The 12079-nt window shown below is 44.1% G+C and overlaps 1 protein-coding gene across 1 annotated transcript; it reads left to right on the top strand.

Moving 5' to 3' along the window:
- Positions 1 to 3922: 3922 nt before the first annotated feature.
- Positions 3923 to 6004, top strand: LOC125515305 (bidirectional sugar transporter SWEET14-like). The gene is made up of 6 exons (XM_048680751.1): positions 3923 to 4108; positions 4538 to 4574; positions 4664 to 4874; positions 5022 to 5183; positions 5272 to 5391; positions 5479 to 6004. The coding sequence occupies exons 1-6, from the start codon at positions 4057 to 4059 to the stop codon at positions 5770 to 5772; spliced, it is 876 nt and encodes a 291-aa protein (XP_048536708.1). The 5' UTR covers positions 3923 to 4056; the 3' UTR covers positions 5773 to 6004.
- The last annotated feature ends 6075 nt before the right edge of the window (positions 6005 to 12079 follow it).

The following is a 12079-nucleotide window of genomic DNA, read 5'->3' as shown; positions in this document are numbered from 1 at the left end:
ATCATTTACCCCTTATTTCCTGAGATAAACTTGTCGAGATATTGGTGTAGCACTCGTGCTTCTTGAGATATTTCCCGGATGTTGCCTCGGAGCGGTTCACATGCCTTCCTACAAGGAAATCAGATTTACGTTGCTATTCACAATCTCGGACCTGTCTGAAGATGCCAAATGGCAATTCTGTACGCGTGCAACATTGCTTCCATTGGAATATCTTCCACTACCTTTTCTTAATATCTTAGTTATTGGCATTATGAGGCCATGATGCCAGTCCTTTTATTCAATCTTTACAGGGCACTCAACTTTTTGGAATATTTTTTAAAGCTGAACCTCTCAGAGTGACTTCATAACGTACGTCACGTATTGGAATCCCTTTCTCTGAGGTGTATAGCTAGGATCACTGTAGAACAAGTTTGATGGAGGTGAGCACTTCTTCTGCCTGGATATAATAGTCTGCTTATATTTTGAGTCAAAATTTCACCTTAGATTTAACTACCAATATATAAGTTATAAGCCAGAAAGTAGAATTGCTGAGAACGTCTTTCGAGCACAAATCCGACAATACATTTTTACGACATACACCTCATATTTTGCTAGTTAAGTCTATAGTAAAAAAATGACACAACATACGAGAAGAATCAATAAACCGAGATGTAGGAAGTTCATATGCAAGTGGCGACTAAATTGCCTAGGAAAATCATCAATGAACGCGTGAGGAAAAAACACCGTGGAAAGGCAAATCTCAGACCACAGCCGTAAACATGCATTGATAAAAGGAACGGCAATCAACCAAGTAGGCAAAAAGGGTTTCTCTTTTTTCATGTCCTCCCACCCACTCACCCTTGTATACGATCACAAATCCCTTGGAGAAAAATATTCTTCATGTCCAGCATCTTCTTCTTCATGTCTTGACTTGGAATAATTCTGCTTTTGTTGAGATGGGAAAATGGTTTAATTCTTCTAGCTAGCTCACCGACGAAGTGAATCTGGACGTGCAGTGAATATATGATACTTCCTTGAAAAGGGATTTTCCTTTGGCCTTTAAACCATGCCTTTTTATGTTAGTTGCCGGACAGGAAAAAACAGCTACTGCTCGACCATCCTTTGCTTTCTGCCAGAATAGTTAATCGAAGATTAGCGGCTGCGATGGCTCCGAAGTGCGTCCAAAAGGTCAGACGCAAGAAATTTCCATGTTACTTCTGCAGGCCAATATCGAGTTGTACAAAGATTAACTGCATTACCTTGTTGCCTAAACCGTGGAAAACAAATTGATTTGGCATGTCAGTGTCTCAACTTTTGACAACCATGTGTAAGCTAGTGTGAGATGGCATCAGCTAGTACGTCCCAATACTCCATGTTTTTCTTCCAATATCAGCTAGTATGTTCCAATACTACCGTATATCAGCTAGTACGTTCATGGCCGTGTTTCTTACCAGATGGCAAACGCACGTCGCAGCAAGATGGCGAAAAAAGTTCCTTGTTGTTAGTAGAAAGTACTCCTAGAATACATCAGATGTGGGGAAATAATGTTCATGGTCGTGTTTCTGACCAGATGGCGAACGTATGATCGCAGCATATCTTAATTCACCAACAGAGAGCAGATAACTTTTCCCAAAAGCAAAAGCAAAATTTGGAGAACCGTTCTTTGCTCCTCCCAAGTTCCAATGGACTGTTATTTACTCAATCATGATCATGATGCCCCTTAATTAGATCACATCGATGTATCGACCCATGGTCAAAAAGCAGTGAAAGCGTCAAAGCTTTTGTTACTGTATGTATGCAGTGTCCTTATATACTTCCTCCATATTCTAGCATAAACTTTGTCGATCAGTATGACTAATTAAACACGGTGTATATGTTATAAAAAGTATATTATTTGATTAGTATTCTCTCATATTTCACTAGTAATTTTGTTTTCAAGATTTGATCCAGGATATAAGAAAAAACTTATAAATATGAGCAGAGGAAGTAGTATGTTCAACATCTTCTTAATTTAAATTTCTTCAATACAGTACAAAACTATTTCAGGATTAGGAAAACGGATGCAAGGAAAGGCACAAGAAGCAAGGTGAAGTAATTAGGCACCTTGTTTATGTGTGCGTGCCCGAAGCCTTCCAACATCGATCATGGAAGCAAGCAGATGGCACTGGCGTATGCCCACTTTTAACGGATCCACACACTTGCTACTTACAGCTGGTACGTAGTAGTACGTGTTGTTTCAGCTGCCTCGTGACTGAGACCTTATTCATGTATGCAATCTTGCAAGTAACCTTGATAACTCCTAGCGTTACTTGTTACATTGCATGTTTCACATGCGCGCTAGATAATCTTGTTTCACGTGCGCGTGCCAGATAACCTTTGAAAGATGGGAGCTTATCACAAACTATAAACCATGTGATATGTCAGCCATTAAAACTTGTTGATAAGTTTTTCATAAAATAGGTTTTCTCTCCGTTTTATAGTGAAAACAGGTACAGGGTCAAGGTACACACAAAGTGCAAGGTCAACTTGTTAGGGCCAAACCATTAGAGATCCCAAAAATGAAAGTAATGCGGGAATTTGTCTTGGTGGGGCACGACCTGTTCCGAGGGGGACTTTCCAGGCTCCTCTAACATGAGAACCAGTCTGTTGCTAATCCGAGCAGGTGACGAATAGTTCTCTCGTGATTATCTGATCAATTTCGGACCAGGACTGGTAGGGTGTGGTCCTCTAGTGAAGCGACCTGGCCCGAATCCTTATCCGGTGTTTGCGTCTCCACCCTAACGGGGGCCGATTTGGTCGAAAAATCATAGGTACCTAAGAAAGCAGGGATGATGCGCTCCGAGCAAAGTTTACTCGTGTTGGAGAGCTGGAAGACCATGACATGGACCACGGGAGTGTCATGGCTTTGGTTGGACTATCATATAGTCTTATTCCTTATTGCGTACTCCTTGTTGTCAGGGGATCAGTTGAGGTCGACCTCCTAGGGGGTAGCTTGAGTCCTAGCCACACGCCTCACCGACAAGTGGAATAACAAGAAGATCTGATCGGGCTTTGATTGAGATCGGATCAGGCTCCACGGGGAACGTCAAATGTTGATGATTAATGCACCACCCTGATCTTACACTGCACATAGAATCGTGGAAGGAATTAGAGGGATGTGTGGTGCCTGAAGTGATCTCGTCGGTGGTGAAGGTGACATGGTAGTTTATGATCATGGGAGGATTACTTGTCTGTACGGCATCCTCCTTCGAGCAGGTGCCATTACTCACGGACAAAGGGGACCCTAGTTGCTACCCGAGTCACCCGAACGCGAGAGCACTGCCACATTTAACCTTTGATAACTTTCAGGTGGAACATCAACAAGAAAAACTAATCCAGCTGTTGTCTTGAAATTCGATCAAGCTCCAAAAAACACAGAATTATATGAGTCGTGGTTAAGTAATTGTTGCTGAATGTTATCATCAGTGGATTTGAAGTAACTATCACCTGCGAGTTGCACTTGGTATTTCCTTTTTTGCGGGGTATACTTGGTATTTCCTAAAAAACAAAAGGTTTGTATCTGATCTGATGATTTACAGGAGCTAGAGTTGGACAAGGCACAAGATCGGTTCGGAAAAAACACATGTGATCCTTTGCAGCTCCGCGGCTGCTATAGCTCTTTGGCTTCTCCATGTATGGCTAGGTTGCCCTTATCTAGGATAACTTGAAGTGTAAGATAGGGATTAGAGAGGTAACTGAGAGAGAAAGAGTGTAAGGTAGGTACTTTGTGTCATCCATTGTGATGATTATCTTGTCCTTTGTTTAATGTGGCCCCATGACTGTGACTGATCAGGGACAGTTTGTTTTTGCCACCGGAGTCACACGCCATAAGGCATAAGCTTCCTTGCCAGCACTATATAAACCCATCCAAAGCTCCCTTCACGCTCTCAAGCAACAACCTCAAGTAGTAGGCTGGCAGTTCTTCTCTTCCCATTGAACCATCTATACACGGGAGAGAAATCATCCTAACTAGCTAGCTTGGTAGAACTATCTCGTTGTGATCTCCTCATCAACTCCAAAGGTAGTTAAGATCTTGCTATGGGTGGTCTCTCTCTTCAGCACCCGTGGGCCTTTGCCTTTGGCCTCCTAGGTATATTGATGTCCACATCAATAGATGCTTCTCAAACTTCTACCTTTTAAGAGTTCTTACTTGTGGCCTTTTATTGTATTTCCATATTTGTTAAATATGATTTGCCAGAACTAATAGATCATTGCCAAAACCAATATTTCCACCCGTGGTAGTATTCTGAGCATCCAATATAGCTAGTTAGTGCGGATTGCACCACGGATGCATGTGATCCTTCCTCTTTTGTGTAGACGTAGTGATCCATTCTTCCGTTTATTAATTATTTTGTGTAAACTAGAAGAGGTGCACATTTGCTTATGGTGTAGCGTGACACCTCACCGACGTCACCCACACAAGAAAGCTAGCCATTAAGTGGGGATTGTGTAACGTATGTACAGGTGTCTCCTTGTTATCTCTGGCTAACTGTAGTATGTACCACTTTGCTTCTTGCAGGCAACGTCATCTCGTTCATGACCTACCTGGCCCCACTGTAAGCCTCTCGATGACACTCAACATCGTTTCTCTCTCTGGTTTAGTTTCATGAGATATTAATGGTGCATGGGGGCACGGGATATGCAGGCCGACATTCTACCGGATCTACCGGAGCAAGTCGACGCAGGGGTTCCAGTCGGTCCCTTACGTGGTGGCGCTCTTCAGCGCGATGTTGTGGATCTACTACGCGCTGCTCAAGTCTGACGAGTGCCTCCTCATCACCATCAACTCCGCCGGCTGTGTCATTGAGACCATCTACATCATCATCTACCTCACCTATGCACCAAAGCAAGCCAAGGTACTCGATGGCACCTCAGCTGCACATTTTTCCTTCGAAAAGAGGATAGTTTTTTGCCTCTGCTCGATTGATGCATACAATCATATATTATTTGATCCATGCGATAAATGCATGTGGCTAACATGAAAAATATGCGCATGGATGCAGCTCTTCACGGCGAAGATCCTCCTCCTCCTGAATGTGGGTGTGTTCGGGCTTATCCTCCTGCTCACCCTGCTCCTGTCGGAGGGCGAGAAGCGCGTCGTCATGCTCGGGTGGGTTTGCGTCGGCTTCTCCGTCAGCGTCTTCGTCGCGCCCCTCAGCGTTATCGTGAGAAACTAAGCATCCTCCCTCTATAGTGTTAGTTTGTTGATCCATGATTGATTCTTACAAGTGTATTATGTCTTGACGTTTGCAGCGCCTTGTGGTGCGTACCCGGAGTGTGGAGTTCATGCCCTTTTCCCTCTCCGTCTCCCTCACCGTCAGCGCAGTCGTCTGGTTCCTCTACGGCCTCCTCATCAAGGACAAATATGTTGCCGTACGTGAACAACACAAATAAAATATCTCAGTTCATCATAACTCAACTTTCCTTTTTCTTTAATTGTTGGTGTTGATCTGCATGTAGCTGCCCAACATTCTTGGGTTTGCCTTCGGTGTGATTCAAATGGGGCTCTACACCCTCTACCGCAACGCCACACCTACACCGGCGCCCAAGCAGGTGGACGATGATGATGCTGTCAAGGTGCCCGAGCATGTGGTCAACATCTCCAAGCTTGGCCCAGCGGCTGCCATCGAGCTCAACACACACAATCCCATCGAACCAGGGATGCCACCGCTGATGAAGGAAAACAGCTTGGCATGCGCCAGCGACGAGACCAAGGGGGGTGTTGACAAGGCAACCCACGTCGAGCAAGTCTAGGCAGTCATGCGTTCATGCCTATGATGTATGCGTGCACTTAAGCCATGGCGGGCAGGGCTCGAGCAAAGAAGCTATAGGGAGAGAAATGCATGCTTGTGGGCTTGTGATTTCCACTATGGACGTTCCATTAGATGCTCGAGCCAGTTATTTTATCCTGGTCGTATTCATTAGTATGTCCATCTATCACTTCCATGTAATGATCTTATTATAAAAATTGCCATTTTCTCATGAAGCGTAGCACGGAAGTAGAAGCATTACAAAATTGCAAATTTTGAATTGATTTCTAATCTATTGTGTCCTTGTTAGAGAATGCAGCCACTCGGATTCGAACTGAGATGCTTAAGCACTGCTTCCTAAGAGTAGTGTGTCTACCAATTTCACCATGGTGGCTAACTTAAAATAATAACTGAAAAGAATAATAGCTATTATCTCGCGAATCGTCGATATGCAGAAAATGTTCATAGAATTTAGGGAACATTAGGGTTTTCATTAAAACAGACTTCGTTTGGTAGTATCGATCCGACAAAGAACTGATGAAATGTTCATTTGCGTCTTATAAAGGTTTGTTGTGTTTTGGCAGCAAGTTACCTTTGATTCCAAGCAAGAATTGTGACGGTGAATTGGAACAAGAGTATTTGTGAGCAAGAACTAGAGTGCATAGTAATTACGCCTATAAAGAATATTGGAGTACCCGTCTCCCTAGGCTCCTCGTGGACCAGAGCACCCCATGGCCATCTGTTTGCTGGTGGCTTGCATCGGGAGCCACTCGGGCACCCTCAGGATCGTCCGATCTGCCCGGATGGCTCGGACCCGGGCGACCCGGCTGGAGGGTCCATGACGGGTGGACTGTCCGGTGAGCACCAGGCCACCATCCTTGGGTGGCTCCGAGTTTGTCCGTGATGTCCCTCTCGTGTGGGTGGCTCTGCACCATGTGATCTCATGGGGCCTCTCTGAGCCATCTGATCTCTCAGGGCCTCTTCAAGTTGTTCGATCTGCCCGCACGGCTCAGACCCTGGCGACCCGGGGCCACCACCATTGGGCGTTGTCCATCGCGACCGCGAGCGTTGGCAGCCGCGCAGTCCTGCGCGCGATGGACCTGTCAGGCCCGCCTTTTGGGGTGTAAACCCCACGCCTGTTTCTGGTTGGCGCGCCGCCGGGTCTTCTCGTGTGCTCTTTGAGTCGTCCGATTTGCCCGGACGGCTCGGGCAAGGGTACCCCACGCCGTGTTTGGTCCATTCGTGATAGGAGGGGTGTATGTCGCAGTAGCACCGCCAACTCGCGCATGGAGTAAGGCCGCTAGGATGCGGAGGGGCCTGGTCATGTTGTGTCTTTCTGTCCCGAGCGGGGTACTCTGCCCTAGCGAGTCGGGCGCCGAGCGTCGTGTCATCTGGCCATGTGTTGTTTCGTGAGAGCCAGCCACATGCATTTGTATGTTCGTATGTGGGATAAGGCACCCAGCGTTCGTATGGTGTGCCCAGCCAACTGGGCGGAGGGTTGTTTAGCAGGTTGTGTTGCCTGGCAAGGGCGGGGGGGGGGGGGGGGGGGGGCGCTTGCCTGGTCTTTCCGGCTACACAGTTGTTTGCCTACCCGGCTGTGCAGAGGGTCGTTCAGGCCGCTGGGCTGCCGTGGGGAGACATTTTCCTATGTATCTTGGCTACTGGCCATTTGCCTGGAGGCGTTATGTCGGTTTGCCTTTGTCGTGGCCTTCGTGTGTTTGGGTTGTTTTGGTCCTTTGCTTGAGGCGGTTACATTTCCTACAAGTTTGTTATTACACGCAATTTTGACCTGACAAAGACTAGTCACCCTCTCCGTTCGCTTTGTAGGTCTCGCTTTAGAGGGCCTTTGGCCATTGCAGCTGGCGATGTTTTTTGCATGTTCAACTTGATCTATGACGTCGGCGGGAGAAGTCCGGCCCCATGGAAGAGGAGATGGAGCAGTCTGAGCCCATGGAGAATGAGGTAGAGGACCACAGGCTGATGGAGGAGGAGGAGCCTGCGGTTGTGCTTGCATTGGTCGAGCCACCCATGTCGAGGTCTAGCATGCTTCAGGAATGCGGCCACAGAGATCTTCGGAGAAAGATCTGAAAGGCACGCACCTCCGGCGATGTCCCCGGGAGCGGGTTCCCGAGACCCGCCACCACCAGCACCTCTACAAGGAGCCGCCACCTAGCCCGTCATCCCTGGCGAAGGGGACGCCGCAGTCGCCATGAGCAAAGTTGCTGCTCCGGGGACCATGCGCCACTGACAGGCCACACCCCATGTCAATCAGGCATCCCTGCGTTGCTGCCGAAGCAACACGTCACAGCCGGTATGAACGACCACAAAAGGAGGATATCATGTCTCTTGCCCCTCTAGGCAGCAGCGCTACGGCCAAATCCCTGTTGTCCTCATCACCAGAGGCACGCGGGCTTACCCGGCGACCGTTTCTGGGGATGACTAGGGGGGAGAGAAGGGAGGAGGAGGCGACGGATGGGTGCTAGGGTTTGGCCCCCGATCGCACAGGAGGGGATTAAACGAGGGGTTACGGGATAGCTCAACAACCAAGTGTAAAAAGTATCTTTGGATCTTTCTGATTTTCCGTTGTATTGAAAATAGCTCCCATTTAATGAGTTCTATGAGATAAAAGTTATGGGTTGTATTGTTTTTGGTGCTAAGAATTATATCTAGATTAAGATATGGTAGCGCACCAACCAGTGGTTGGATGGTTTGGAGGATAGTAGTATCCCCAGCCCACTAGGGTTCAAGTTCTAGACTTGACATTGGCGCTCACATTTTCCTAGATTTATTTCAGGCTTTCCGACGATGTTCGTTCAGTGGGAGGAAACGTTCCGTTGACTATGAGGCGCCTGTGGTGACTTCGTCAATCTCAAGATGTTTTGACGGCTCTGTCTCTAGGATGTGCTCACAGGAGTAGCGTGTGTGTGCATGCCTTCATAGGGGTGAGTGTATGCTCGTGTATGTGAGTGACTTTGTTTGTACTGTGTTTAAAAAAAGATTAAGATAAGGGAAATTTCTCTTTCCTTATTAACTAGAATTCTACATCAGATTTCTGCTTATGTATCATGATTAAGACATAGTCGAGGTGGAGCACTGGGACTACCATATAGGCTTCTAGAAGCACCGGTCCGATATGTGTGTACCTGTTACTCAGTTGTTAAATTGCTATCAGCACCTAAGCTGTTGAGACGAAACCATGATTTGTGAAAAAAGATGCCATTTCCCCGTCTTTTAGTTTTTTTAGTTGAGTAGAGTTGGCCTTTCTGTGTTCGAGCCTGCCATTTTTCTGCTACTGTCCTGTTTGGTGCGCTGATATACCTAATAAATGTTCCTCGAAATGATGGCCAGTAACCTCATAGCCTTGAACCGTAATGCAGGGACAATGGTATCACCCCCACCAATTGACTTTTTAAATAGGATTTATGTTATTGAGCATTAATCCCTTGTCCATCAGTTAATTTTTCTTGACGAGCGCTTTCCAAACAATACCACACATTAGCATGTTTTGATAATTTTGCTTTCCATCAATGGGAGATAACAGATTTAGTGTGCCGCTTCCAGATTATCCATACTTAGTTACCAGGTTATTTAATTCCGGATTACTAGATTCGGTTCTCTAGCTAATTCCTATGGAAATGACATTCTGTAATGTTGTAAGCGAGTTTATTATAATCTGCTAACTGAAATGAATATATTCTGTTATGTAAGTGACATTAATTTGGTAAATATTTACGGAAAAATCATTTGAAATATATTAATATGTGATCTAGTTTGGTAGATATCCTCGCAATGAAACCAAAGCTGAAAATGTATTATCAATCGGGTTAGCCGTTCTAGAGATCAGTTTGTTTTAGTCTAGTCATCCGTATAATATATTGTGGAGCACCCCCCCCCCCCCCCCCCAGCAGTACAGTCCATGTATGATCGTACATCTCAGAAATTGTCCTTCATATGAGCTCGAGCGAACAGTAAAATCTGAAACAATTGATATTTAAAAAACAGAATTATTTTGGTGACAAACTTTGACAAATGTTTTCAATGCTTTCAAAGTTTCATTGTGAAATGACATTCATGGAAGTCGTGGCAAAAAAAATTTGATGCTCCATAAAAGATATTTTTGCAGTGCCGATTTTTTCCCATGACTTCCACGGATGTCATCCTATGATGAAATTTTGAAAGAATTCAAAAGCTTTGTCCAATTTTGCCACAAAAAAATTTCAGTTCTTTTTTCAATTTTTTTGAATTTTACTGTTTGCCCAAGCTCATATGAGCTCGAGGTCAATCCCCGTTGTGTACATCTTTGTTTTCCGAACCATTTTTAAAGTTTACTATTCAAAAGGGAAGCACCAAGCTGAGTTCCGACCCAACAGCTCTTTATTAGTAAAGGGGAGAGTTTGCAACAATTTAACGAGGGTACCCAATTAAGTAAGGGCATAGTGTGCAGTGCTTGTTATACCTAATCGAAGCATCTGTTATCCACTGTGATTTTTTTAAAAGAATTAAAGGAGTAGGATGCGTAATCTCGATTCCATCCTACCATCTTGCAGTTAAGACGTGCCAAGTGTCCATTGAGTTCCCAGTTCAAAGATTCAAAACTCAAAAGCTTAGACAAAAGGTACATCTGTTGCATAGTGGACGGGTTAGACAATTAACTCTGTACCTCTCTAGAGAAAAAGAACGTTAAAACTCTGATCACAATCTCGCCTAGAGTTTCTTAATGTCAGCACAATCCATCTTCCAAGAAAGTTCACATGGGTGTATCTCCTACTCAGGTTCTTGTCTGTTGCTATTCTTAATACTAATCTATGCACCATTAGACCTCAAAGTTCCACTAAAGGCACTCCCATAAAGCCAGAAAGCTCGTAGCAAAAATGTATGAAAGAAAGGTGCACAAAATTTGGTACATCCGTAGATATATGATCTTTCTTAATAAACATATAATTAACGGGATCGATACCATCAAAGTGTACGTACCTAAAACAATGCATGACACATTTGCTAAAAGGGTGGATCACATCGTGTGAAAACATAATATCTCAATGTACTTTCCGTTCGTCTGAAGTTAAACACCGATGCTCCACAGTGCTCTAGAACTTTAAAAAGTACAAAAGGCACACTGCATTATTGCAGAAATTTAAAGCAATTCAGAGTCAATGTGCTTACCAGTTGAACATACATGTCATTTCAGCCATACTAGTAAATGAGTACATGCGTTGCACGTTGATATTAGGTAGAAAATTAATCACATGTTAATACAGACAGAAAAATAATTGCATGTCAATATTAGGTAGGATACAAGTACACGTTTAACAAAATAATTACATGTTAATTACGTGGATACTGCATATGTAGTATGTTATTAATTGCACACTAAAACACGCTGAGCGCTCGCCATGTAGCAATATAGGTCGTTGGATTGACATTGTTGGATGGCTGAGATTGTGTGATCTGCCCCTTTGGCTCTTTTTATATTGGTATAGATATAGATACATAGTCGATGGCCTAATCTTGGACAACACACGTGTAACATCCAAAATTTTCACTTTGAATGTAAATAGAATCATCGCATATATACAACCATTTTTGACCATTGTGGGTATGTATCATATACATATTTGGCTCTTTAAAGACTTTACGGGAATAATTAAAATCCTAGAAATATATTTTTGGTAACGAATATTCAGTCCATGATAGATTTATTAAAATATAATGAAATTTAAAAACATGCAATTGGGATGAAAATAATTCTTGTAGGCTCTATTATATATTTTGATTTTAACAAGAAGTTTTTTGAACTAAAATAGCGATTATACAAGCTATATTCATTTTTCTATAGAAAAGAAATAAAAAAGGAATTAAAATAGCTGCCAGCTAGGCTCAAACCATCTTATCTCATATAACCAACCATGTGGCCCATTTGGTCTTTAGCCCCTAACCCTCCATAACTTGCCGAAGCGAGATATGCAGTACCAACCACTGGATCTAAATTCTACATCGCTCATGCGTCCATTTCAGCCTCGGTTCCTTGGACTGAAGTAAGATTGATGAGAACTGGGGTGTGAGTAGCAAGCTTAGAGCATCTCTAATCTTCCCACAAAATCCTTTAACTCCCAATTTTTTGAAGGAATTAAGCCCCAATTAGCTCTTATCTCAAGTTTGAGAGAAGAGCAAGATACAACAAAATTTATTTGTTCTAAATTTGATGAGCTTTAAAGTTTCGGGGAATGGATACAGCTGCTCTTGGAGAGTATTGGGATAGGTCTATGCCTATATAGGGTATCCATGAGAGATACGATCAAGCGCTACACCTA

Source organism: Triticum urartu, chromosome 6 (assembly GCF_003073215.2).
Source record: "Triticum urartu cultivar G1812 chromosome 6, Tu2.1, whole genome shotgun sequence".
NCBI classification, from domain to species: domain Eukaryota; kingdom Viridiplantae; phylum Streptophyta; class Magnoliopsida; order Poales; family Poaceae; genus Triticum; species Triticum urartu.
Note: the sequence above shows the minus strand (reverse complement) of the source record. Positions and strands in the feature narration are given on the sequence as shown.